This window comes from Cnephaeus nilssonii, assembly GCF_951640355.1.
Source record: "Cnephaeus nilssonii genome assembly, chromosome: 7".
Taxonomy (NCBI): Eukaryota; Metazoa; Chordata; class Mammalia; order Chiroptera; family Vespertilionidae; genus Cnephaeus; species Cnephaeus nilssonii.
The window spans coordinates 102,787,547-102,813,544 of NC_137078.1; the positions used below are offsets into that span (position 1 = coordinate 102,787,547).

General features: G+C 66.4%; 3 protein-coding genes across 9 annotated transcripts; 1 reads left to right on the plus strand and 2 right to left on the minus strand.

Moving 5' to 3' along the window:
* Positions 1-208: 208 nt before the first annotated feature.
* Positions 209-2,911, minus strand: MMP23B (matrix metallopeptidase 23B). 2 transcript variants are annotated; one of them, XM_079776788.1, is made up of 7 exons: positions 2,288-2,911; positions 1,887-2,023; positions 1,670-1,809; positions 1,440-1,607; positions 805-1,149; positions 605-731; positions 209-533 (listed from the first exon to the last, which is right to left on the minus strand). In XM_079776788.1, exons 1-7 carry the CDS (start codon positions 2,759-2,761, stop codon positions 359-361), a joined length of 1,566 nt encoding a protein of 521 aa, XP_079632914.1. In that variant the 5' UTR covers positions 2,762-2,911; the 3' UTR covers positions 209-358. The 2 variants fall into 2 exon arrangements, with proteins under 2 accessions (XP_079632914.1, XP_079632915.1); XM_079776789.1 differs by having other exon boundaries at positions 805-915; positions 2,288-2,908.
* Positions 2,912-4,017: 1,106 nt separating this feature from the next.
* On the minus strand, positions 4,018-16,310 carry MIB2 (MIB E3 ubiquitin protein ligase 2). 6 transcript variants are annotated; one of them, XM_079776902.1, is made up of 22 exons: positions 15,557-16,310; positions 13,723-13,877; positions 10,741-10,814; positions 10,220-10,327; positions 9,654-9,923; positions 9,417-9,588; positions 8,548-8,654; positions 8,252-8,446; positions 7,974-8,116; positions 7,782-7,889; positions 7,067-7,171; positions 6,823-6,985; positions 6,616-6,749; positions 6,383-6,534; positions 6,146-6,302; positions 5,908-6,068; positions 5,686-5,812; positions 5,373-5,606; positions 4,854-5,032; positions 4,590-4,771; positions 4,437-4,502; positions 4,018-4,341 (listed from the first exon to the last, which is right to left on the minus strand). In XM_079776902.1, exons 5-22 carry the CDS (start codon positions 9,898-9,900, stop codon positions 4,103-4,105), a joined length of 2,871 nt encoding a protein of 956 aa, XP_079633028.1. In that variant the 5' UTR covers positions 9,901-9,923; positions 10,220-10,327; positions 10,741-10,814; positions 13,723-13,877; positions 15,557-16,310; the 3' UTR covers positions 4,018-4,102. The 6 variants fall into 6 exon arrangements, with proteins under 6 accessions (XP_079633028.1, XP_079633029.1, XP_079633030.1 ...); XM_079776903.1 differs by having other exon boundaries at positions 10,220-10,354; XM_079776904.1 differs by having other exon boundaries at positions 10,220-10,391.
* A 4,816-nt stretch (positions 16,311-21,126) lies between these two features.
* On the plus strand, positions 21,127-23,282 carry FNDC10 (fibronectin type III domain containing 10). The gene is made up of 2 exons (XM_079777458.1): positions 21,127-22,362; positions 22,696-23,282. Exon 1 carries the CDS (start codon positions 21,222-21,224, stop codon positions 21,906-21,908), a length of 687 nt encoding a protein of 228 aa, XP_079633584.1. The 5' UTR covers positions 21,127-21,221; the 3' UTR covers positions 21,909-22,362; positions 22,696-23,282.
* Positions 23,283-25,998: the final 2,716 nt, after the last annotated feature.

The window sequence follows — 25,998 nt, forward strand, 5'->3', positions numbered from 1 at the left end:
GTGTGCAGGAGGCAGCTGATCCATGTTTCTCATTGATGTTTCTAACTCTCTATCCCTCTCCCTTTCTCTCTGTAAAAAATCAATAAAAATATATATATTTTAAAAAGTGGGTGAAATGGAGAAGGGCTGGCGTGCCTCGCTGCGCTGGCCCTGAGCCCGCCCCACAGTCAGGGACCAAGTGGTTGGTCTCTGGCCCCACGTGGGCCGGCCCCTCCCTGCCTCCAGCTCCTGCTCTAACTGGACTGGGCCGGGGAGTCCTGGCCCCAGGCTCCCCACATCCAGCGGGGCTCGGTCTAGACGGCCCCGCCCCCCAAGAAAGGCGCGGAGAAGTCAGAGAGAAAGCCTTTATCAGCGCGGCTCAGGGGCGCACGCGCACGCGCCAGGAGTAGGTGCTGAGCACGCGCTGCCGCCGGCGCACCACGCAGGTGTAGGTGCCCTCGTTGATGGCGTTGGCGATGATGCTCAGGTGCGCCTCGCCCAGCGCCAGGTACCCGGGGTAGGAGGACTCCAGCGGCTCCTGGTCCTTGTACCAGCTGCGGGGGGCGGGGCTGCTGAGTGGGGAGACCCCAGCCCGCCGCCCCCTCGCCCCGGGCGGGTCACTCACTGCACTTTGCCTTTCTTGTGCAGGATCTTCTGGCCGCAGCGGAAGGTCACGTTCCTGCCCTCCGACACCAGGCGGGTTTTGGTCCTGGGGGGCGGCACGGTGGCGGCCACCGTGGGGAAGGGGAACTCTGTGCGGGAGGGAGGGGCCGGTCAGCGCCCCGCCCCCGCCCCCGCCCCGCCCCGGGCTGGGACCGGCCGCACCGTAACAGAAGTCGCAGCTGCTGGGGCACAGCCTCTTCATGAGCCTCCGGCGGGCGTCGCAGAAACCCCTCCGCGCCCAGGACGCGCACACGAACAGCCGGTCCAGGCAGCCTAGCGGAGGGCGGCCTGGCCTCAGGGCCTGCCCCGCGCCCCCGCCCCACCGCCGCCTCAGGCACCCACCGTAGAGCCGGTGCAGCCCCCACAGCTCATCCTGCGACAGCGCCTTCCAGCCGCGCAGCGTGGCGTTGAGGTGCATGAGCGCGCGGCCATGCTGCGAGTGCATCAGGCCCAGCGCGTGGCCGATCTCGTGGGCCGCCACGTGCACCAGGTCGGTCAGCCACACGCCTGCAGGCCCCGCCGGTCAGCGCCTGGGTCCCGGCCCCCCCGTGCGCCGCCCGCCTGCAGGGCCGCAGCCTTGGGCAGATAAGAAGGTTCCCAGCCGGCGCGGCGGTGAGCTCACCCCAGGAATGCAGCTCCGCTCGGCGTGGGGATGAGGGGCGCAGAGCTCCTGGAACTCAGGCCTGTGGCCTCAGCCGCCCCCTCCCGGCCTGCCTCACCCCAAATCGCAGCCCTGCCCCTAGCCCTCCACCGGGACCCCAGGGCCCGAGGGTCCCCAGGGGGCCGCCCGCCGTCACCTTTCTTCCAGCTGTAGCGCGTGGGGCCCAGGACCCAGTACTCGCTGTCGTCGAAGTGGATGCCGCCGTGCGGGGGGAAGAAGGCGTGGGCCAGCTCGCCCGTGGGGCCGTCGAAGCAGTGGTGCAGCGCGGACACCAGGCAGTCCGTGTGGTTGGCCGGGTAGAAGCCTGCGGAGCACAGGGCTGAGGCGGGGCGGGCGCGGGGCGGGGGGCGGGGGCGCGGCGCTCACCTATTCGGAGGTCGCTGGGCTGCTCGGGGGCCACCTCGCGGAAGCTGAAGGGGGACACGTCACTCCACATGCGGAAGGCGGCGGCCAGGCCCCGCCGGGTCTCGCTGGGGCTCAGCAGATTCCGCGGGAAGGAGAGGATCCTGGGGTGGGGGTCACGGTCAGGGGTGGCGGCGAGGCTGCTGCCGCGCCCCCCCCCCCCCCCAGGCCAGGGTCGCACCTGTATGTGAGGTTGAAGTGGTCCCAGCGCAGCCTGGCGGGGGTCAGCGTGTAGCGGCGTCTGCGGGGCGCCTGGGCGGGCAGCGGGCCGGGCCCCGGGGTGCTGAGGACACCGGCGGGGTGGGTCGCGGCGTCTTCCTTCAAGGGAAGCGAGTGCTCTGAGGAGGCAGCCAGGGCTGCCCGACTCCAAAACGGGAGGAAGAGACGGGGTGCAGGAGGTGGGGGAGCGCTGCCTGTTTGCAGCCCAAGCGCCTTTACAGCCCGAAAGGAAAAGGGTATGAAGACCCGCGGCTCAGCGTGGGCGGGGCTGGAGGGATGCTGCCCCCACCCCCACCCGCTGGGCACCGTGGACGCGCGGACACTCGGACGCGTGCGCTGTCCCTGGCGCCGGGAGGGACTCACCTGCGCTGCGCTTGCGGCGGGCCAGGCAGCCGGCGGGGCCCCCAGCCGGACCAGCAGCAGGAGCGCGGGCAGCAGGCACAGGGCGCCCAGCACGGCCCCCCACCAGCCGGCCTGAGCGCGGGCCCCCGACGACGCCCAGGGGACACAGGCCCCGCGGGCCATGGCGCCTGCGGACTTGCTGTGGGGGCTCCGGGCGCGTGGGCTGCGGGGCCCGCAGGCGCGCGAGGAGCTGGGGGAGGCGCCGAGGCGGCTCGGATTACAGCCCCGGGGTGGGGGTGGGGAGGCGGGGGCGGCCACCCCTGAAGGAAACCAGCTGGCCATCCCACTGCTGGCGCCGGGACCCCGGCCTGCGGGTGGGTGGCCGGGGTCGGGGCAGGGCCCGCTGGGCGGGGACGCTGGGCGGGGGGTGTGGGTGGGGGAGACGCGAGAAGGTACCCGGCTGTCGGGAAGGGACAGACGCCAGGGGCTCAGCATAAGGCAGGGACGGCCAGTTGGGGCCCCAAACGGGCTGGGGCTGAGTGACCGGAGGCTTTTTCCTCAATGGAACCCCCCACCCCCCTGGACACTGAATGAGACCCCGGAGTGGAACCTCCGACCAGGACACGTCCGCCGGCGCTGGCCGGGCAGGGTCCCCGCGAGAGGGGCGGGGATACGGCGGGAGGGACGTGGCAAGTGAGTCCGGGCGGCTGAGGGGGGAGAGAGGCGGGGTAGCGGCTTGGAGGTGGCGCCAGGAGCGGGGGGTGTGCAGGGGTCCCACCGAGAGCTGGAAGAGGCCCGCGGGGGGACCCCATGGGGGCCGCGGGGGGCGGCGCCCAAGGGCAGGGGCTGCGGGGAGCCAGGAATCCCCCCAACAGAGCCAGGCGCAGGGCCCAGGTCGGAGTGGTCCTGGGTGGGAGGTGGGAGACACTGTCGAGACCGGAAGACTCGACGGGGCGGCCTTCAGGGTGAGCCGGGGTGAGGCCAGCCAGGCAGGGTGTTGGCAAGGGCCCCCCTGCGCTGGGGGGACGGGGGGGCGGGGGCGCGTAGACTGAGGGGGAGGAGAGGGCTGGGAGCTGGACGGGGCTGTCGGCTGGCAGAAGGGTGGGAGGATCGGGCCAGACGAGGCCGAGGGTCCGGGCCCTCCCCGTTCTCCATCCAGGCCTCGAGCCCAGTGACAGGGTGCGCCGGGCCAGCGGGGTCAGCGCCAAGGGCCTGGGAGCAGCCGCCAGGCTCCGGGGGAGCGTCTCGGGTGGTTCTTGGAAAGCGCTGCCGCCGGGCCCAGCTGGAGCAGCGCCCCCTCCGCGTGGCTAAACATTTGCCCGACAAAGCTGCCCTCCCGTCCTGCCGGCCCTGCCCGGCCCTCCTCTTCCTGGACCCTGCGGCCCCGGGCCTGAAACAGACCATGCGCCCCTCCCCCGCCCTGCTTATCCTGGGCCCGAACTCAGCAAGAAGCGGGTCCTGCCGAGGCCCACGCCCGTCTCCAGGACCCGCCCAGGAGATAGGGAGGGAGGGGCCGGGGGTCGCGGGAGGCGGCCTGGGCCCGGAAGATGTCTCTGCCCGGGGCTGGCTTCTGGGCCCAGGGGCCTTGGGACGGGCGGACACGGGGCGGGACGTCTGGCAGAAGCGCCGGCCACAGCTGGGCTCGGGGCGGAGGGGCCAAGCGGCGTGGGGCGGGACCGTTTGTGTTTCTGTCCGGGAAGAACCGAGACCCGCCCGCGCCCCTCTCCCCAAAGACAGGCACCAGGCGGCAAAGTTCGTGAATCTTTTTATAAAACACGGGGCGGGGGGCTCTCGAGGGCGATGGTGGACGGGCCGGAGCAGGGGGGAGGGGCGCGGCTATACGAAGATCTGGATGCGGTCGCGGATGGGCTGGCGGCAGATGGGACAGGCGCTGAGGGCGGCGCCGCAGGGCGCGCAGGCGCCGTGGCCGCACTGGAACACGAGGCGGATGTGGCTGTCGATGCAGATGGGGCAGGTGATGCGCTCCTCCATCTGCCGGTAGCGGCTCTGCAGCTCCTCCACCAGCTGCCGCGGCGGGCCGGGCGCGAGGGCCGTGCTGGCCACCTCCGTGCCGTCTGCGGCGGGATTAGCGCGGGCCGTGGGGGTTAGAGCCGGGTGGGCGGGGGAGGAGGGCAACCCCAGGCAGCTCCTCCCGCCCGAGCCGACCCACCTGGCCGCAGCTTCTTGCTGATGAGCACCTGGCACCTGATGCACTTCTTCATCCTGCGCGCGCATTCTGCGAGGGGGGGGGCGCCGTTGGGCGGGGCCACGCCGCCCCCCTCCTCCTCCTCGCCCCCACCCCACCCCCGCGCCCCGCACTCACCCTCGCACACCGTGCGGTGCTGGCACGGCGAGAACAGCACCAGCAGCGCCAGCTCAGAGCACACCAGGCATTCGGCCGCCTCCGGCCCCGCAGGCACGGCCACGTGCAGGTTGGACGTGGTGCTGGGGGTGCTGAGCACCAGCCTGGGGTCTGGGGCCGCGCCCCCGCCCGCCTGCCGCTCCCTGCAGGTGGAGGAGGGGGGGGCTTGACAGGGCCGCTGGGGTGCCGCCCCTACCACGCCCACCACGTCCCGCACCGGCTCACCGGAAGCGCTGGGCACAGCCCTGTAAGGCCTTGAGAACTCGGCCCTCCACAGCCAAGTCCAGCGGGGAGCGGCCGCGGTGGTTGGCGTAGCTCACGTCCGCGCCCTCCAGCGCCAGGAAGCAGGCAATTGCGGCGCCCACCGTCAGTTCTGCGCTGGCCGGGAGGCCCGAGGCCTGCAGCTGGGGGCAGAGGCCATAAAGGCTGGCAGACCTCAAGGGGAGCACCAGCTGCCCCATGCGGGGCAGAGGGGAGGTGGCAGGAAAAGCCCCTGAGGGAAGGGGTGAATGCTGAGACACCCCACCCCCTTCCCCAGGCTGCTCAGGGGCACAGAATGCAGGGATGCTGGCCACACTAGGTGACGGGGACAGAAGACACCTCCTGCAAACGGCTGACCTGGGGGCTACACACCCCCAAGGGCCTGGCTCCCAGGAAGCACCCTCTGAGGGAGTGGGCAGTCACTCAGGGCCTGCAGCCAGGTGCACGGCCCACCTCTCCAGCCCCAGCCCCACACCTGCTCACCCTGGACAGCAGCTGCAGAGTCCCCGGGTCCCCCCGGGGCCCGTCAGCCGCCAGGGGCTGCAGCTGGTGCCGCCGCAGGGCCACGTGCAGAGCCGTGTCCCCCTCCTCGTCCTCAGCGTTGACACTGCAGCCAGCGTCCACCAGCAGCGGCACCAGCCCCACGTGGGCCTGCTGCACGGCCAGGTGCAGCGGGGACTGGAGCTTACGGTTTCGAACATTCACATCACAGCGGCCCTGGGGGGCGGGGCACAGGCTCAGCCTGGGGCCCGTGGGCCCTGACTCCCACCCCAGGCAGTGGGGGCTCTGTCCTCACCTCTTGGATGAGAATCTGGGCCACCTCCCGGTGGTTGTTGAGGGCGGCCAGGTGCACCGCCGTGAAGCCATCCTCCTTCTTGGCGTCCACCAGCTGCCGTGCCCAGGCCAGGATCCTCCTGACCGCTCTGTGGAGCAGGGAGGTGTCTGGTGGAGGGGGCTCCCAGGTGGCCCAGCAGCGCGGCGGGAGCCTGCTCAGGCTGTGTGCCCACCCCGAACTCACAGCGTGTGGCCCTTAAGGGACGCGTGGTGCAACAAGGTGAAGCCCTGGCTGTTGGTGGCGGTGACGTCGATGCCCGGCACCTCTGTGAGGACCTCCACAATGCCACTGGCGCCGGCGCCCGCGGAGATGGCGTAGTGCAGGGGCGTGTTGGCCTGGGCGTCCTGTCAGGGGTGGGCCAGTGGTCAGCTGGCGGCAGGACTCCCTGACCCCAGGGGTAGGACAGGGGCCCCGCACTCACTGGCAGGTTGACGTCACAGCCCAGCTCACACAGGGCCCTCACCACCTCCAGGAAGCCCCTCTGCACGGCCACGTGCAGCGCTGTGCTCCGGGTGCCGTTCAGAGCATTGGCCTGGCACCCCGCAGCCAGGAGCAAGCGGGCAGCCTCGGGCTGGTTCCTGATGGGAGAGGAGGCGGCAGGGTGCAGTGCCCACTGGCAGAACTGCAGGCCCAGCCCCCACCGAGCCCCAGGCCTCACCCCAGGGCTGCGTAGTGCAGAGCCGTGTTGCCCTCCTCATCGGGCAGGTCTGCGCCCGCCCGGGCCTGCAGCAGCAGACGCAGCAGCTCCGCCTGGCCCAGGTAGGCAGCCACCTGCAGGGCCGTCCTGCCCTGGTTCTTGGTGTCCACCTGCTGGGAGCACTGCTGGTCAGTCCCGGCCCCTCCCCCCGGGGCGGGCCAAGCCTGGGACGAGGGGGCGCCTCGGGAGCGTGCCTGCTCGGGGTGCCTCCGCAGCAGGTCCAGAGCCCGGGCCACGTTGCCCAGGGCCGCCTCCACCACCAGCCGCCCTGGGTGCTCCAGGTCGCTCTTCTGGGCTCGAAGCTTATCCAGGACCACACTCAGGGAGCCTGGGGGGCAGGGGAGGTCAGGCAGGGGCCAGGGCAGCCCCCCCCCACGGGCGGCCACTGCTGGGTCCCGCACTTTTGTTCTCCCGGGCGCGCTCAGCCACGTCCAGGTTGGCGTCCTCCTCAGGCCGATAGGCCAGCAGGCAAGAGGGGCTGAAGGTCCACAGCTGACCACCGACGGCCACACGCAGGTTCCCGTCTCCGAAAACCTTCACCACCTTCCCGACTTGGCCCAGGGCCTGAGAAGAGGGTGGATCACAGGCCGGTCTCCCCGGGTGTGAGGGAGGAGCGGCAAAGGAGGGGAGGGGTGGGGGTCTCACAGGCGCCATGTCATCGGTCCACTCGCCGTGCCCGGCCTGCAGCCGCTTCACCGTGTCCAGGTCGTCCATGACCCGCACCACGTCGCCCACCCAGAAGGAGTTGTGCTGAGTGAGAGAGAGGCCTATGAGGGGCCCCGACCCTGTGGCTTCCCAGGGTCGTGGAGCAGGAGGCACCCCCATCAAGCTCCACAGGACAGGCCGGCCTGAACTTGACCCTAACCCGACCAGAAACACAACCAAAGGGTCTGGCTGGACAAGGCCCCTGGTCACCAGGGTAGCCCTGGGTAGCTCAGCCCCTGTGCCCGGGGCTGACAGCTGAAGAGACCAGACAGAAACCAGCTCTCGGCAGTGGGATGCCCAGGACAGGCCTGCCTGCACAGGTGGGGAGCAGGCAGCACGGCCATGGCCAGAGTAGAAGGCGTGGGGTGTGGCCCCGCATGACCAGGGGCAGGGCCAGGGAGGAGGGCAAGGAACGGCGTTGGCAGCTGGGCAGAGCCCAGGAAGCCACCACAGGGCTATGGGCAGGAGGCCATGTGGTTGCTTTCCTTTCTCAGGTGCTCCCTTGGGTGCTGTGGGGAGCATGTGGGATGGTGATGGGAGCGGGAAGGTCCCTTCACACCTGGACCCCCCAGGCCCTCTCCTCCTCCTCAGGGATGAGCAGGTCCACGGAGGGGTGTACAGGGAATGGACAGGGCTCGCCCCGCCCCCCATGCACCTTGGTGAGAGCCCCCGGGTGGAAGGTCCAGCGGGTCTCGTGGCTGAACTGCACACGCACGTCCCCACGGTCCGTGATGCGGTGCACGGTGCCCGTCTGTCCGATAAACTGTGGCGGGTCGTGGAGGCTGTGGCTAGGGGTCCAGGGACGGGGGGAGGGGAGGGCACAGGGCTGATGGGCGGGGCAGCTCACCTCTGCCATCCTGGGGTTCCAGCCGCCATGGCCTTCCTGCATCTCCCTCAGGACGTCTGTGTCCAGCAGACACGTGACCTTGTCCCCGGGCTGGAAGGGCTGGCCGTCAGCACTCACCCGGCGCTGCAGCTCTGCGGGCTTGCCTGGAGGCAGGCGCAGGCCCAGCTCAGGCAGCACCCCCCACACCCCTGGGCCCTCCCCACCACAGAGACCCCGGCCCAGCCCAGCCCAGCCCCACGCAGGTTCAGCCAGGCAGGACGCGGCCGGGCAGCCCTTACCCAGCCTCGGGAGGTGCTCCTTGTAGTAGAAGCCGCCGGCCGCCTCGCCCACACACTTGAGGTCCACCTTGCCCTTGTGCCCCACACGGTACACATTGGTGGTGCCATCGGCCCACGTTACGCTGGCCACGCTCCGGCCTGTCTCCACGTCCCAGCCACGGATGTCCACCACGCGGCCTGGCTTCCCTTCCCCTCCTGGAGAGACAGTGCCCCACCAGCAGCTAAGCCCGTGCCACGAGGCACAGCCATAGCCAGGGCCAGCCCAGCCCCACCTCCCACCCTGGACCCCCACTCACCGTCCTGTGAGCCCCACTCCCAGTCGGGGCCCCGCACCACCTTTGCCCCCTGGAAGATGCCCCTCAATGGGATCCTTGGGAGGCCCTGGCGGGGACTCAGTGTGACCCTGCAAGAGAGTGTGTCCGGGGCCATGCGGGATGGCGGTGTGAAGGCACCGGCCTCTGCCCAGCCCAGCCCTCTCCCGGCGCCCAGGGCCCAGGACGGCTGGCCCAGCAGTTCTGGGCCCTCCACACTCGGCCTGGAGCCTACTGACCATGTTCCTCCAGGGGCCTCCCCGATGCACCCCAGGCCCCCCTCACAGTATGGCCTGCCCCCTAAGCTTGGCGCAGGGCCTGGTCCAGGGAGGGCCAGCACGGACAATGGAAGAAGAGAATACAGGCTTGGCCACAGGGACCCCGACAGCTGACCCTGCTCTGCCTCTGGCCACATGTGGGGCGTGACTGTCAAGGACACAGGGAACAGGGAGGGTTTCTCTGGGTGCCCCCCACCCCAGCAGCCTTGTCCCAGCCTAATCTCGCCACGCCCCCCACCTCCCGCCCAACCACAGCCAAGGAGGCTCCCAGCCAAACCACAGCCCCCGCCCCACGTGCCCAGGGGCTGGCCCAGCGCGGGCTGCCCACTGCCAAGCCCAGGACCTCCACGGAGGATGCTGGCTGCAGGGCCACACAGGCCACCTCAGTGCCCGCCATGGCTACACTGGGGAGCCACCAGGACCATGGCACCACCGGCTCAGTGGACATGGTCGCCTTCCCCAGCAGACGGAGGGAGCGACCATGGAAATGGCCCGGGAAGCCCTGCCCCTGGGGAAGCAGGCAGAGGGCCGAGGGCTGCGGTGTCGGAGGCGCTGGCGGCAGGGGCGCAGACTCACGGGCGGGAGTGGGCCGTCTCATAGCGCTCGAAGGCGTGGGCCAGGTCGTGCTTGTTGTTGAGGTAGCACTGCGTGCACAGGTCGTAGTCCGCGCAGACGCGGCACTTCCAGCGCATGCCCCGCAGCCCGTGCTTCTTGCAGCAGTCACAGATGATGTTGGGGTGCCGCACGCCTGGGGGCGGGGCAGGGTCAGGGGGGGTGCGCGCGCCCCGCCCCCCGCCCGCCCCGCGCACGCACCGATCTGGGCGTTGTCGTAGAGCAGCAGGTCGTGGGCGCCCTGGTAGCCCGCGCGGTAGTTGGTGCGGGTGCCGTGGTCCCACTGCACGACCACAGTGCGGTCCGGGGTCGAGGGGCTGCCGTGGCGGCCGAGCTCCACCACCGTGCCCACGCCGCCCTCGCCGCCGTCCTGCTGGCCCCACTTCCAGTCCACGCCCCGCACCACGCGCATGCCCACCTGCACGCCCGCCTGGGGGTCTGGGTCCATGGTGGGCGGTACTGCTCTGGGACCTGCAGGCAGAGGGCACCCTCAGGCCACAGTGAGGCTGCCAGGGAAGGCGGGATAGGCACCCAACCGAGAGGGAGGGGTGCGGGGGGAGAAGCGTGGTGGACATGCGGGCTGGGGACCGCAGGAGGCCCGTAGCCCACGGAGGGGTGGGGGCAGCCGGGGAGAGCAGCCTTAGGGTGGGGGTGGCACATCCTGGGGGGCATGGGCACCTCTTTGAAGGGTCCCTCCAGCTGTGGTGACCCAGGGGTGGGGGATGTCCCCAGGAGAGGACGAGGGTCCCTGGGACCAGGGGACAGACCTGGCAGGAGAGGTCCCCTCAGCAAGTGCCCACGAGGAGGTCCAGTGCTGGGTGCTCACGGATGAGTGGACTTGGCTCCAGGCAGCAGTGAACGGTCAGACAGCAACGCTGACGGCAGGAAACAGGGTGCAGTGACTGACGGGTGGACAGCTACCGCTCAGAACGGCTGCTCCTGAGACACCAGAGACCGAAAGGGCGCGGACCCCACCCGGCCTGTGTGCCATCAGCACGTCCCACAAAGGGCTTGTTCCTGCCCCATGGAAAGGGCACCCACCTCAGCGAACAGAGCAGACACCCCACAGAAAACAGGCCACCACCCGCCAAACCCCACGGGTCGGTCACCAGGCCACTGCTCGCCAGTGTGGTACCCGCCATGGCCCCATTTACAGAAAGGCCGCCAACAGGAAAGCAAATCCAGGCGCTGGAGTGTGAGTGTGTGTGGGGGGAGTGGGGGTGGGGGGGGCAGAGGCAGAAGTGGCCCTGGGGCCCCGGGACCAGGGAGGAAATACATGCCTGCTCACCTGGAAAGCTGGGCTCACTGTGACCGGTGCCCCACTAAATGCTCTGCATGACGTCTCCTGCGCAACATGAAGGCCTGGAAGACAGTCAGAGAGACTTGAAGCACCGGGACTTGAAGGAGAGGCTGAGGGACTGCTGGGAGGTAAGGCAGTCACCACTCCGTTTCCAGGGATGTGCCTGGGGGGGGGGCAGGACCTCACGGAGGGTCAGGACTCTGCAGGGGGAAGGCGTGGTGGGGCACCCCCGGGGCAGGGCTGGGTGCAGCCGAGGTGCAGTCGGGCAACTGCACAGCCACTGGGCACTGAGGCCAGTCCAGGGAGGAAGGCCACATCCCCCCTCCACCCAGGCCCCGCTCCCGGTCCTGGCCCTGCGTCACCCCCAGCCCGACACTCGGCACCCCAGGCCTGGCCAGCGCAGGGAACACGTGCCCGGCTGAGACCGAAGACGGGCAGCGAGGAGAGGCAGTGGCCAGGCTTCCTGCCCGACTCCTGCTCCAGCCAGCAGCCGGGGCCCATACCCCAAGGGCACCTGAGGCTCATCCTCTACCCCGCCCGCTCTGAGAGCGGCATCCAGCACAGGGTGGGCAGGCCCTTGGTCCGTGCCCAGCCTGAGGGTCCAAGCGCAGGACCCTCGTAGTCTCAGGGGTACGAGCCGCTCAGCCGGCGTGGTCTGCAATCCCCCTTCCTCATGGGCAGGGTCCCTGTGAGGCTCCTTCCTCCCCTGCCGGGACCTCCGGGGCTTCCCCAGACGGGTGGACGTTTTGAAAACGACGACCCTCTCGGACCGACGATCAGAAGCCTTTCCTCAGAAACCCCACTCACTGCTGATTCGCCCGGCCACAACCCCTGCTGCTGCCTGTCCTGCCCTCCCCTCTGCGGTCTCCACAAAGATGAGCCCCCAGGCCCGAGGCCACCGCGGGCTCCAGCCACGAGCTCAGCCCCAGGCCCGAGGCTGCCGCGGGCTCCAGCCACGAGCTCAGCCCCAGGCCCAAGGCCACTGCGGGCTCCAGCCACGAGCTCAGCCCCAGGCCCGAGGCCACCACAGGCTCCAGCCACGAGCTCAGCCCCCAGGCCCGAGGCCACTGTGGGCTCCAGCCACGAGCTCGGCCCCCAGACCTGCCGTGCGAAAGGGCCCACATCAAGAATGACCCATGAGAACGCTCCGACTGGTGCCAGCAAGCCCAGGCGAGGGGGAGGGTCCTGGGGCTGCCACCTTGGCAGTCGGGCATGGCAGGCCACCCACGTGTGGCCTCAGGGGCCTCCGTCAGCAGCTGCCACGAGCGTCTGAATCAGGCTGAGCAGCACCAGCCTGGGGGTGGCCTGTGGGCAGCGATGTCGCTGTCCCTGAGGGCACAGGCCCCGTCCCCCCGCACCAGGCTGCAGCCCTCACACACCCCTCCCCGCCCAGACGCATCTGCTGAGCTGCAGTTGGCCAGAGCGGCCTCTTTCCACCACTACAGACAAGTGTGGACACGTGGGCCCAACTGATGACCCCTGCTTGCAGGGGCCCCCCAACTGCAGAGCCCAGAAACTGGCCCCACACCGAGATAAAGCACTCAGGCAATTGCCCTGGCCGGTGTGGCTCAGTGGATGGAGCGTCTGCCTGAGGACTGAAGGGTCCCAGGTTTGATTCTGGTCAGGGCACAGGCCCAGGTTGCGGGCTCGATCCCCAGTAGGGGGCGTGTAGGAGGCAGCTGACCCATGATTCTCTCTCATCATTGATGTTTCTATCTCTCTCTCCCTCTCCCTTCCTCTCTAAAATCAATAAAATTTTATTTTAAAAAATAATAATAATAAAAAGAACTCAGGCAGAAAAGGACCCAAGAGCCAACCGCCAGTGCTGTGGCCAGACAGGGTGGCATGCCCTGTGGGCCCGGCCCGAGCCTGCGGGCCAGCCGCCACACCTGCCTGTCTGCTGCCTCCGGGCCCCTGGCATGTGCTGCAGGACCATCTCCAACAAGCCATGGGGCTGGGGCAGGGGCACCCTGAGCAGGGCCCTGCCCTCCAGGATGGGCACAGAATGGAGAGTGGGGTGGGGTGCCTGGCAGGATCTGTGAAGTCAGGGCCAAGCCTCCCTCGGCTGCTGAATGGCTGCATGGGGGCCGCAGGGTAGGGTTACCAGGCGCCTCCGGCCAGGACCTGATGTCTTCACACCTGGTATTTTTAGCTCAGCCAGACAGTCCGTTCTCCAGCCCCGGCCAGGAAACCACCACCTCCCAGGGCTGACCCTCTTGGGAGCCCACCAGCCCACATGAGACACCCCCAGGTCGGAGCACGAGCCCCCACCCCTCACATTTCTTGCCCAGACCAACCCCCCTTGGGGAGGATGGTGGAGAACAGAGGACCGTCCTGTTCTGGGGCACCCACGGTCTGAGAGCCTTCCTGCCACCGCCCTCCACGCCCCATCCCGGGGATCTTGGGGTCTGCCATCTGCTTCAGCGTGGCATCACCTGGAGCCTGAGCAGGGCCTCCAGCAACGCCTGCCCACTGCCCCCTCCTCCACATTTGCCACCGTGATGGGGCGCCCAGGCCCCCGGCCTCCGGAGCACCTCAGCACAGCATCCTAGGACCCTTGTGAGGCGAGCCAGTGGCTTTCCAGGCCTCTCCACCCACTTCTCTGCCTCGTCTCCATCACCGTCCTCCCTGGAGCCCAGCACATGACACCAGGTCCTGGGGTCAAAGTTCACCCCCACCTCGGGAGGTCCCACCAGGGTGTGTGCGGAGGGGGTGGCAAGTGGGGAATGGACCAGGGTCAGGAGCAGGTAGGGGCCAGAAAGGGAACCCCATTCCAGTGGGGAATTCACCCAGAGAGCCACTTCTTTTTCTTCCTTCACCAGAAACACTGTACTCTGCCAGCTGCCCCGGGCCCCGGCTGGCACCCGAACCCACCCCGAGGCTGTGGCTGCGGATGTCTGCGAGGACTCGGAGGCTGCCAGGGCGTCAGGATTTTGGTGATGGACGTGCTTTAGCAACATCGGAACTCACCTCAGAACACACACCAGCCTCGCAGCTGCATCCCGGACATTTCGCTCCTATTTCCTGGGTCACAAACTTGCTCAGCCACCAAGAGGTCCTACTGGAAACCGGGAGCGATCGCCAACACAGACCTCAGCCGACCAACAGGCAGCCAGCCAGCAAGTCTGGAGAAAAATGGATTAAAAGGTGGTTTCAGCCCCACCGGCGTGCCTCAGTGGCTGAGCGTTGACCTACGAACCAGGAGATCATGGTTCGATTCCCAGTCAGGGCACATGCCCGGGTTGTGGGCTCCATCCCTGGCGGGGGGCGTGCAGGAGGCAGCTGATCCATGATTCTCTCTCATCATTGATGTTTCTATCTCTGTCTCCCTCTCCCTTCCTCTCTGAAATAGATTAAATATATATATATATACATATTTAAAAGGTGGTTTCACGTTTGCAGCATTTATCGCAACCAAACAAGTGGCCTGGGTCTGCTCTGTCAGCTGCCAGCCTGTAGGGGGCAGAGCTCTTTACAAACGGGGCGCAGGGACCGCGTACAAGGGAGGTGTTCCTCTATTTGTGAACCTTTTATTGGGAAAAACTTAAAAGCTGTCGAGACTAAATCACAGCTTTTTAAAGAGGTTGTCACATCTGCCCAGGAGCTGGGCGGACAGAGGCAGCCACTCCCCTCCCTGCACCCCTAGCGCCTGCTGCTGCTGATCTGGAATCAACACCCACCCGGGGTGGAGGATCAACAGGCACCTGTCATGTGGCAGCCCTGGCTGAGCTGTGGACATGCTGCGGGGGGTGGGGCGAGGGGGGAGCCCTGAGACAGAACTGAGGAACCCAGACCTGACCCGGCATGAGGCCCGCGAGGGTTGGCCCAAAGGAAGGGCAGGGTGGTCACCACCCAGGTGGAAGCCTGCAGACGGGAGGGTCACGCCCCGGCCACTGCCCCAGGCTGGTGGCGGTTGGGGTGCTGGTACTCAGGCCACAGAGGAATGGCCGGAGGGGGCCCGCCAGGAAGGCCCGGGTTTGCCAGGGCTTCCACACGCTTAGGCGGCCTGATCCCCGGCCCCGCTGGTGCCCGCCAGGGGTCTGTCTGGCACCTTGGCTTGTTTCTTCAATTGGCTCTGGACTCAGGGGGGAGGCAGGATTATTGATCAGCACCGCCTCCCCTGGCCCCTCCCCAACACACACACTCAAAAGCAAGCATCACCCTTCTGTCATGGCCCCAGACAGAACGACTCCACAGGAGCGCGCCAAGCCTGAAGGGCCGCGCCGCAAGCCCGGCAGGAGCTCACCCGGCCGGCCGTCCAGGCCCCCGCTGCCCGCCGCGAGCCTGCCGGGCTGCAGCCCTGACGCGTGGAGACCTGGGCGCCCGCACTGAGCTCAGCGCCAGCCCCAACCCGCGGCGGCGGGAGGGCACGGTGAGCACCCGGACGGGCGGGGCTGGCCTGTCTGCTCCTGGGCGGCCCGCTGTCTACATGCCCTGCCCGGGTCGGCGCCCACGACACCCAGGGCTGCCCCAGGAGCCTGCCTCCTGTCCTGCTGGGCTCCCTGGGGCCTGGGGCCGCCTGGAGCGGAGCCAGAGGGCTGGCCGCCCCGGCCCTGCAGACGTCAGGGCCCCGCGCTGCGCCCTGGCCGCCAGCGTCCGCCCACGGGGGGCAGCGGGGGCGCCGAGCCGGGCGGCTGGACAGGACAGGGCCGGCGCCCACCCCGAAGCTGACCCGCCTCGCCCTCCCGGGGCCGCCCCGCCCCCTGTCATTCCATCTCCTTCCACGGGAAGTCGCCCAGGCCCCGGGCGGCTGACTGACCCCGGCCCCGGCCGCAGTGCCACCACTGCCGACCCCTCCACTTGCCGGAAGTTTGCGTCCCGCGGCGGGAGCTCGGGGACCTGAGGAGCCAGAGTCTGTCAGCCGCCGGCCGGCCCGCGGCCCCTCAGCACCGGCCAGCCGGGCCACCCCGTCGCCGCGCCCGCGCCCACCGGCCGAGGCTGCCGAAGCCCCCAGCGCTCGGGCTCCTGGGGCCGCCGCAGGGCCTGTCGGGAGTTGTAGTCCACAGCCCGCGGGCGCCGGGAGGGGGGCGGGCCTGAACCACAACTCCCAGGAGGCCCCGCGGCGGCGCTGACGCCAGCGGCTGCAGGGGAATCTGCGGTCGAGCAGGCGAGCCGGCGGGCGGGGGTGATAGAGGGACCCCAGGTCCCGCAACGATGGGAAGAGGCCTGCTTCCCCGGGAAGAGCTGGGGCTCGAGCTTGGCTCTGCACCGCCGCGGACGCTGGGCGCGTTCGCGTTGGACAGCGTGGGACGCACGTCAGAGGACTGCGGTGGCCTCAGGAGACTGTCGCCTCGCCGGGGACAGGGGCCGAGCGGCGTGCGCCCGAACGGGAAGGGGTCGGGGTCACAGAGGGCCGAGCACGCGCGGGGACGAACTGGGCACCAGGGAGCCAAAACCCGAGTATCCAATCCGGGCAGCGCGCGAACCAGGGGTCAAGCTCTTCCGCCCCGGGGGCGGGGGCTGAACCGGAAGTGCGTCACGGATGGGCGGGTCTCCCTCGCCCGACCCTACGTGGCGCTCCACGGTTCGGAGACGCGTTCCGTTGCCGGGGAGACGGAGGCTGCGGATGCCTGGGCGTCTGTCTGCAGCATTTTTGACAACCGGGCCCTTGGGGACGCTGAGATGAGGCGTGGTCACGGCAACTCTTGTTTTAAAACCAAAGTAACGCCAGCACAGGGCTTTAATTCACGCAGAATGGAGGACATAGTGAAAGTCACTGTCTCTTGTGTGCTCCGCAGAGGCAAATACTTTCAACTCTGGTAGCTTTTCCTGTGACAGGAACCTCCATGTTTCTAAACCAGAGGCTGCTAGTCTTTTATGTGTTTAGACATTTCTGTGGGCTTCCAGATAGGGTCAGTGAGCACTTTATCTCCAAACAACCCCGCCACCTCCCCCCCACCATGGCCACGTGACCTCCCTACCCATTAGGCTTACATCACCTGTCCGGTGCTTGCTGCTATGCTCTGTTATTGCATAAAACTGCCTCCGTTCTTTCACAGTTTTTTCTTTTGAGTTGATACGTAGTATTTTTCTTCCTTTTTTTCCTTAGTATTTTTCTTATGCCTAGAATTTTACTAACTCATACCTAATTTTCCCCCAAGGCTCTAACATCTTTGCCACATGCCTATTGACAACATTTTCCAAAGGCTCAGACACATCCTTTCCCCTGTGCTGGAGTCCGGTACCTGGAACCTGTGCTGACCCCCTACTTGGTTAGCCCTCTAGTAGCTTCCTGGGAAGAGTCCATATTTGAAGTGTGTTTACTCTACTCTCACTCTGATTGATAGTTTGGCCGGGTATAGAATTCTAGGTTGGAAATACTTTTCCTTCAAGATATTTTGAAGGAATAGGTTTTTTGTTTGTTTTTTCTTTCAGCTCCCAGGGCGGCAGTTGAAAACTCCAAAGCCATTCTGATTCCTGGCGATTTCTATGGGATATGTCTGTTCTCTGAGAAAGCGTTTAGGACCTTATCCTTATCCTGTGTTGTCAAGTGTCACAATGATACACCTCGATGTGGACCTTTCTACCCATGGATCTATACACACAGTTGTCTTTTTCATCCCAGAGGCTCATGTCCATCTACTTAGGAGCTTTTTTAAAAATATATATTTTTATTGATTTCAAAGAGGAAGGGAGAGGGATAGAAACATCAATAGTGAGAAAGAATCATTGATCGGCTGCCTCCTGCATGTCCCCCACTGAGGATCAAGCCCGCAACCCAGACATGTGCCCTGACCGGGAATTGAACCATGACCTCCTAGTTCATAGGTCGACGCTCAACCACTGAGCCATGCCAACTGGGCTCTTTAGTTCATTTTTGTTTCTAAAAAAATGTTAATTGATTTGTGAGAGAAAAACATCAATTTGTTGTTACATTTAGTTATGCATTCATTGGTTGATTCTAGCATGTGTCCTGACCAGAGGTGAACCCCACAACCTTGGAGTATTGGGATGACGCTCTAACCCACTGAGCTACCCCGCCAGGGCCTACAAATGTGTTTTAAATTGTAGGACACTGGCCAGTGTCCGCTGAGAGTTGGAGAGTTGCTGGATGGTATGAAAACACCTCGGGCTCTCATTTCTTCCCTGAGTTCACGGTCACTTTCCCTGATTCCTTATCTCACACACACAATGTTCTTCATGCGCGCATTTTTCTCATTTTAGTTTAATTATAGACTCTTCAAAGCCTTTCTCCCGCTCTCGGCGTTGACTCTTCCAACCTGGATCCTTCTCTCCGTTTGCTCTGGTCTGTCCACTTCCAGTGACAGCTTTCCTCAAACGTCTGGCGAGCCTTCTTCCTCTGCTGAAATCTGAGAGCGAGACACTGTGTTGGGGAGGACCAAGCCCCATGACAGTGTCAGAAAACCTTCCAATAAAAGTGTCTTAACCAAGACGGAGGATGGGTCTCCTCTTAGGCAGAGATGGTCCAGGGATGGTTCCTCCACTGGCGAATGTTTCTTCTGGGCCTCCGTTTCCCCTCCCAGGGTGCCAGTCCACCAGGCTTCCTTCTGAAAGCAGAGTTGGGAGGGAGCCTGCTTGCCCCAACCACGGAGCACAGATTGCCAGTGAACCCCCTCTTTTCAGTCTATTCCGCCTGTAATTCTCTCAAATAAACAGCATCACTTTGCAGTGCTCACTAAGTACTGGGCACGTGTGTTTTCACAGGTAATCCTTACTCAGCCCAGCCAGCCAGGCGGTATTGTCAATCGCGACTCACAGATAAGGACCCCGAGAAGGCGGGCTGAGACATGTGCCCACCCAGGGCCATGCGGCTGGGCAGCGGTGTGGGAAAGGACCCCCCCCAAACACACTCCCCAAGGTCCAAGGCCAGGCCCTGGACCCTGGCCGCATTGCCAAAGGGAGGGGTGAGTTCAGACTGCCAGCCAGACCTCTGTGCAGGCTGAAGTCTCACCTGCCTTTCCCGGAAACATGTATGTCTCTGGGACCTGAGTTGACCAAAATTTAGGTGCAGAATAAATAGATAAATAAAACAAACCACTTAAGAACTGGGGGCCCGAAGGACATTTGCTCTTTGGCCTCAGGACCGAGAAGACATCCTAAATACCTGAACCTCAAATCCAGGAAGGACAAAGCCCCAGGTCAAGCATGTTTGTCCGGCTGAACCGGTTACAGGCAAAAGCCAGAGGCCAGAAACGAACTCTGCAACTTACGAAAGGCTGAGGCAACACGGATGGATAAAAAAGAGAGAAGAGCCCTAACCGGTTTGGCTCGGTGGATAGAGCGTCGGCCTGCGGACTGAAGGGTCCCAGGTTCGATTCCGGTCAAGGGCATGTACCCTGGTTGCAGGCACATCCCCAGTAGGGGGTGTGCAGGAGGCAGCTGATGGATGTTTCTCTCTCATCGATGTTTCTCTCTCTCCTTCTCCCTTCCTCTCTGTGGAGAATCAATAAAATATATATATATATATATATATATATATAAAAGAGAGAGAGAGAAGACGATCCAAGGGCAGGAAAAGGACAGAAAACGATTTAAAATGGAAAGTTCTTGTCAAAGGCAAGAACCCCCAGGGCTTTGCTGAAAGGGAAGAGGACCCGAGGGGAACTGTACTCCACGCGGCCGGCAGGTGGCGGTCGCCGCCCGCCCGCAGCTGCGCGCCGGGTCCCCGGCCCGGAGGCGCCCTGAACGCCCGGGATGCTGATCGCAGCGACCCCGACCGGCGCCTTTGTGCGCCTGCGGAAAGCCTCCGTTCTGGGCAGGGCTTGCCGCCAAGTTCGCGATCTCAAAACGCGGGAAGAAAGTTCGTCCGCCCACAGGGTGCTGCCGCATGACTTCCACGTGCTCTCTAAGGCACGGAGAGCATGGGGCTCCCCTCCCCGTCGCCCCCCGCACCCCCCCCCCCGCACTGTCGCCTGCCCTGCTCTGCCCACGGTGCCCCTCCCCGCAGGCAGAGCACCTGCGGTTGTCTCGCGCTCCCACTGCAGCCGATGTGAGCAAGCTGACCCACGCTCCGCGGGGTTCCGGGTGGAGTTATGGGGGTCCCTAGATCACCATCACTTTCTGCTTCCCTGGGGCAGGGGTCCAAGCCCAGGGCCCTCTCTGCTTGAGAAAGGAGGAGCCAGGGGCAGGGCCGGGGAGGACCGCTCTCCAAGCCTTCACCCCCAAGCTAGGTGCTGAGGCCTGGAGGCCCTGTTCAGGGTCCCAACAAGCTGCAGAGGCCTGGTTTTGGGGGTCAGGGCCCTCCAGGCTAGGTAAGGAGGTGTGCTGGGCAGAGCGGGGAGGGGCGGTGGGTCTGACCCTTGGCTTCAGGCTCTGAGGCCTTGAGATCTGGTGCTGGCCTGGACTTTTTGAAAATGACCAGGAACCAGTGAGGCTGGGGGTGGGGTGGGGTGCTCCATGGGTGAGTGGGTGCTCCATGGCTGTCCAGAGCTGGGAACCAGTAACTCAGCGCTGCGGCCACCGAGTGCCCCCTCTCCTCTCCCAGGCGAGAGCAGCACCCAGGGGCCCAGGGTCCACAGTCCTCACCTCCCTGCCCGGGACACAGAGCAGCCGCCAGCCGCTCCCTGAACCGAGTGCTGCCGCTTTGTCCACTCCGGCCAGGCCCTGTGCACGCGGCCCTGGAGGGCGGTCTGGAGCACCAGGAGGTCGAGGCAGGGATGGGATGGGGCGGCAAGGGCCTCGGGGCCCACCCTGAAGACAAGTGTGGGAGAAGGTGGGCTGGCGGGTGGGGGTGATCCCCTGTGTCCAGCCCTGACCCCCTTCCGGGATCACCGAGAGGGCCACCCCAGGGGTCAATCAGAATAGACGGTGCTCCGCCTGTCGCTCTCCTGCGTGGACTGAACAAAAGTTTTCACCAAAGGCAGCCTCAACGTTCGCGCCCTTCCCGCTCGGCGCCATCCAACTCTAAAGGGGCAACAGCCCTGGGGGCGAAGGAACGCTTCCGTCCGCGCCTCCTCCCTCACGACAGGCCGGGACCCTTACCTTGGGTCCCCACGCGAGTCTGAGATGGGGCGGCGTGACCCGGGGTCCTGCGCGCTCCGGGCTGCGGCCTCCCCTCCGAGTCACTAAAGCACAGCCCGCGGGAAAGCCTCAGGGAGCCGGGCGGGGGCGGGGGCCGAGGTGCGCTCTCACGGCCAGAAGCGGAGGGACCGGAGGACTTGCGCGGAGCCTGCCACACCCGCGCGGCCGGGGCTGGGAGTCTTGAGACCGCAGCGGCCGCCCCCAGGGCGCACGCCCACCTCCCTCGCGCGCTCTCCCTGGAGATCCACCCTTCAGGGGCCGGCAGGCCACGGCCCAGCGAGGGTTAAGGGGGGCGGGGCGTGGGGCGGCCCCGCCTCCGCCGCCGCGCCGGGTCCGAGCGCGCACGGGGCGCAGGGAGCGGGTCGGAGCGGGCGGCGGCGGAGGGCGCGGCGCGCGGGGCGAGCGGCGGCGGCGCGGCCCGCGTGACCCTCCGCCCGCGCCCGTGCGCCCGCGAGCCCGAGTCCCGCTGCGCCAGGCCCCGCCGCAGGATGCGCGCCCCGCCGCCGCTGCTGCTGCTGCTGCTGCTGCTGCTGGCCGCCTGCAGGCCGCCGCCCTGCGCCGCGGCCGCCCCGACGCCCCCAAGCTGGGAGCCGGCGGCCGACGCGCCCTGGTGCCCCTACAAGGTGCTGCCCGAGGACGCCGAGGCGGGCGGCGGGCGCCTGTGCTTCCGCAGCCCCGTGCGCGGCTTCCGCTGCCAGGAGCCCGGCTGCGCGGTGCACACCTCGGCCGGCCACTCGCTGCGCGCCAGCGTCCTGCGCAACCGCAGCGTGTTGGTGCAGTGGCGCCTGCCGCCGGCCCGGGCGCGCCGCTTGCGCTCCTTCGTGCTGGACTGTTCGTGGCGCGGCGCCTACACGCGCTTCCCCTGCGAGCGCGTGCTGCTCGGCGCCTCCTGCCGGGACTACCTGCTGCCCGACGTGCACGAGGGCGTGCGCTACCACCTGTGCCTGCAGCCGCTGCCGCTGCACAGCGAGCGCGCCCCCGAGGCCATCGGGCCCGCCGAGTGCGTGGAGTTCGTCGCGGAGCCGGCCGGCATGCGGGACATCGTGGTGGCCATGACGGCGGTGGGCGGCTCCATCTGCGTCATGCTCGTGGTCATCTGCCTGCTCGTGGCGTACATCACGGAGAACCTCATGCACCCGGCCTTCGGGCGCCCGGGCCTGCGCAGGCAGCCCTGAGCCGGAGGCGGCCGCGGGGGCTCTTGTCTCCCGACCAGTGCGTGGGAGGCCTCAGCCCGCCCTGCCCTCCGTTCCTCTCCCCTCCCTAGGCTGTCCGCGCAGGGCCCGCTGGAGATGGAGAGGGCGCAGGCCTGCGCCAGCACCTTGGAGTCATCCCACCACTTCACCAGCCAGCTCTCCGCTTCCCGGAATCCAGTTCGAGACTGGCCCTTGGGCGTGTGGAGGGGTCCGGGCCGCCACCAGGGCCCTTCCCCTTCTCCGGGGGCCTTTGTAGGGACGGTGAGGACATGGAGCGCCTTCTAGCAAGAGCCATAGGCACCCCGGGTCGTCGCCTGCACCTCCAGCCTGTGCCAAGTTGGAAAACCCAGGCCGTCTTCATTGCTTGGTTCCTGTGCGCTTTGCTGCTCCAGGCCCCCTGGACCTTGTCCGCTCTCCACCCCACCCCGTGGCTTAGGTTAGCTTTGTGCCTTAGTCTCCCCGGCCCAAGGCGGGAGCCAGCCACCCCCTCCCGTGCAGTCCGGAGGGATCTGTGGTCCCCAGATTGGCCGGCTTGGGCTGTGTGCGCTTTGGGCCAGAGTCCCCCTTCAAGCTGTGCAGGAGCCTCGGTAAACAGTGCTCCATGGTGTGTCCCTGCTGGGGTGTCTGACCAGCTGGGAGCCCGGATGCGGTTCAGCAGGTGGGGCCTGGACTCCAGCTGCTCAGGGGCGAGTTCCTCTGACCTTGGGGGCGGGGGGGCGGGGGAAGCTGGCAGTTCTCCAGGCTGGGAGCCCCCCTTTTCGTTTTGCAGTGCTGCCTCTGAGGAGGACTTCCTGTGGTAAGTGGGGGCAGATGGCTGGGAAGAGGGGGCCTGGTCTGGAGGGGCAGCGTTGGGTCCGGAGGGCAGACTAGATGCCAGCCCTGCCCAGCTGGACCTTGCACTGTGGTCTGGATCCCAAGCCTCAGCCACAGCGTGACGGACAGGACGCCCCACCTCTTGGCGCTGGGGCCGGGAGCCCAGGATTGGCCAGGGATGCGGCTGCCCACACACCCACTGTGGCCGGAAGGCCGGCCGTGCCCCTCTCCCGGCAGACCCGAGCGCCCTCGCTGAGGCTTCTTCCTGTGCTGACCACCTGGCAGTGCCCGGTGCCAGGAGGGGTGCGGCGTGCCTGCCCTCCGTGGGAGCCCCCGACTGTGACCGCCTGGATCTGGCACTTCTGGAGTCACTGTGGCTAACCCTTCTCACCCTTGCCCTCACCCCAGCGGCTACCAGCAACCCCAGGCGCTGGCTGGTGCCCCCGCAGTGCCCGCTCCCTACCGCGGTCTTCGCTCTGCCCGCCCCTGGTGTGCTGCTGGTCGGGTGTGAGCCTCGTGCCAGTGTCTAAACGTCCATCATCCTTAGACTCAAACCGCTGCCTTGTGTGCTTATTGGGAGGTGGGGGAGGGGGAGGGGAGCTGGGCCCCTTTCCTCCCAGCTCCTTCAAGCTCCTGGCACGGCACCTGCAGCCCATGGCTGGCCCTGGAGCCTTTGCCTGGTCAGGTCCGGCCAGCCCCAGGCTGGGTGTCCAGCCCCTGCCCTCGAAGCAGGGACAGGCACGCTGTGCACCCTCAAACGGGAAAACACCTGGCCGTGCAGCGTGGGGTGTGGGTGTCAGGGGGGCAGCACCTGCTGCAGTGAGGAGCCAGGCTCGGTGAACACTGGAGCTGGGACAGGCAGCTTCCGGGCGGCTCTAGGAAGGGCCCCCTCCCTGCCTGCCCCCCATGCAGTGCTAGAGCTGGGGGGAGGGGGGACGGGGAGGACAGAAGGCAACCCTGGGGCTCCTGTGTGACATGCACTAGCTCACCACCCACCCTCCCTCTGGGCCCTCCCCCACCTCGGCCGTCCTTGAGATCCTGGAGCTGCTGTGACCCTGAGGAGCAAAATCCAGCCAGAAAGCGGAGGGGGGTGGGGGGCAGGCTGTGGAGTGACTCATCCTCTGGGGGAGGAGGAGGGGTGCAGCCGTGTGTCTGGGGTGGGGGGGCAGGGTTCCACTTCCAGCAGCCATGGCGAGCCTGTCTCAGGCCACCTGTGAAGGGCACTCGTGTCTTCCTTAGGGGCAGGGGGAGCCCCCTCAGTCCCTGTCAGGCTCCCTGGCATCCATCCTCTAGTTCCAGGTGCTGGGGCCACAGGGTTCCCTGCGGTCTGCCCCCCTTCCCTCCTGGCCCTCCACCTGATTTGGGCCCTGGTTATGGGCTCGAGCCCACCCGGCTAGAGCCACAGACCTGTCCACTCGCCCGTGGAGAGGCTGGTCACCCTGACCCGCAGCCTTTTCCAGAGGTGGGAGTGCAGGGCTGGAGGCACCACCTGCCCAGTGCGGTCAGCAGGCGAGCCGGGCCTGGGAGATGGCCTGCACCCGGTGGCCAGCCAAACACTCATGCTCCCAAACTCACCACAGCCCCCTCCCCTAGACGTCCATCACCCTCCCAGGCTTCACCCCCACCCCCTCTGGTCCACCTGGTCCAGACCCCTCCAGCCCCCCTCCTCCCTCTGATCACTACCTCTGCTCTTCTGTGGCCACTCCCACTTGGGACTGCGCTGGAGGGGACCTGCTGCTCCCTGTGAACCCCCGGGCTTCCTGTACCCTGGAGGCGGGTCCAGGTGCCTCAGCTGTGGAGGCTTCACCTGCCTGGCTGGTGCCTGAAGATACTGAAGCTCATTCTCGGACACGGAACCCTGAAGGGCCATGCCGCCTTTCAGCCCTGTTTCCTCATCTGTCAGGTGGAGACAGGAATGGGGCCCGGGTCACGGGCCTACGGGAGACCGCCACGGGAGACCGCCACCGGGGCCATCATCACTGCTGTCCATGCGGCCACCTGAAGTGCCCTCCAGGCCAATGCCCAGGGCTGTGTCCCAGCCTCACCGGCTGGAGCTCCAGGCGTGGGGCCCTTCTTGAAATCCCCACTACCATGGCCATGACTCCCTGCTCACTCCCAACCTGATTCTGTGAACACGTGACGGCCACGTGGCCAGCTCTGGGACCCCAGCTGGCCCTGACCTGGGCATGGGCCCTGACCGGGCACACAAGCCCACAACCCAGGCATGGGCCCTGACTGGGAATCGAACCATGACCTCCTAGTTCATAGGTCAATGCTCAACCACGGAGCCACGCCGGCTGGGCCACCGGTGGTCATTGCCTGTCTTCTGGGCGTCTCTCTGGCGTGCCTTCCTCCTCTGTAGGGATGCTACTGTGCTTCTTATCCTCTTTTTTCTGACACTAAGTCTGAGGGATGATTGCAATTCTGCTGCCTCATACACCAGGAGGCAGGATGTAGACCTGCCGGCTCCTCCCCACAGCCCGCGGCAGCTGCTGGATCCCCTCGTTCACCCTGATGGTCTGGCTCTGGGCACATGGGGGGAGGGGGGGGCTTCTCAGGCCTCAAAGGAGAAGCCGGTTTCATCAGCGCCGGACGTGTGAGGACCTCACAGTCCCAGGGGCTAAACTGGAGGGGCTGGGGGGACACGCAGCACCGCAGGCAGGATTAGGGACAAACAGGAACAGTTTCTCAAGGGCGGGCAGGGCTGGCGATTCCCGATGGCCTCAGGAAGGGGGTCGGTACTGTTGGATTTGGTCGTCAGGGATGGCTGGGGAGCTGCTGGAAACCCTGGCCTGGCGGACAAGTGGTTTGGCCACTTCAGCCTGAGTCTAGAGAGCCTCCCGCACCCTCACCACATCTCCTGGGACTGGGCGGGTGTCCTCAGTGATGATGGCCAAGAGGGGGAGTGGTGGCCCCACTCCAGAGAGGGCACTAGGCTGCACCTGCTGAGGACAGGATGTAAGAGCCACATCCAGACGTGTGGGGCCCTTGAAGTCCCCACTCCAGTGGCCCGACTCCTGCTCACCCCACACCTGATCCACGGCAGGCTCCTCACTTACCCACAGGGTGGCCCACAATCATTCTGTGAGCACATGACAGACGCCTCCTGTTACTCCTGCGTCTCATCCTCCTTTAGAAATCTGTCCTTTCATTTCTAAGTTGTACCAGTGGTCTTTTTAAGAAAAACATATTTTTATTGATTTCAGAGGGGAAGGGAGAGGAAGAGAGAAACATCAACGATCAGAGAATCACCCATCGG

Bases quoted from the DNA above. Each gene is read 5' to 3' on its own strand.
- FNDC10 (XM_079777458.1), top strand. From the start codon at position 21,222: ATGCGCGCCCCGCCGCCGCTGCTGCTGCTGCTGCTGCTGCTGCTGGCC.
- MMP23B (XM_079776788.1), bottom strand. From the start codon at position 2,761: ATGCTGAGCCCCTGGCGTCTGTCCCTTCCCGACAGCCGGGTACCTTCT. The intron at 2,024-2,287 runs GTGAGTCCCTCC...CTTCCCTTGAAG, and splicing joins CCGCCGCAAGCGCAGCGCAG to GAAGACGCCGCGACCCACCC. The intron at 1,150-1,439 runs GTGACGGCGGGC...CGGGGCCTGCAG, and splicing joins GCGCTACAGCTGGAAGAAAG to GCGTGTGGCTGACCGACCTG.
- MIB2 (XM_079776902.1), bottom strand. From the start codon at position 9,900: ATGGACCCAGACCCCCAGGCGGGCGTGCAGGTGGGCATGCGCGTGGTG. The intron at 8,655-9,416 runs GTGAGTCTGCGC...ACTCTCTTGCAG, and splicing joins GAGACGGCCCACTCCCGCCC to GGTCACACTGAGTCCCCGCC. The intron at 6,750-6,822 runs GTGCGGGACCCA...CCTGCCCCCCAG, and splicing joins GCGCGCCCGGGAGAACAAAA to GCTCCCTGAGTGTGGTCCTG.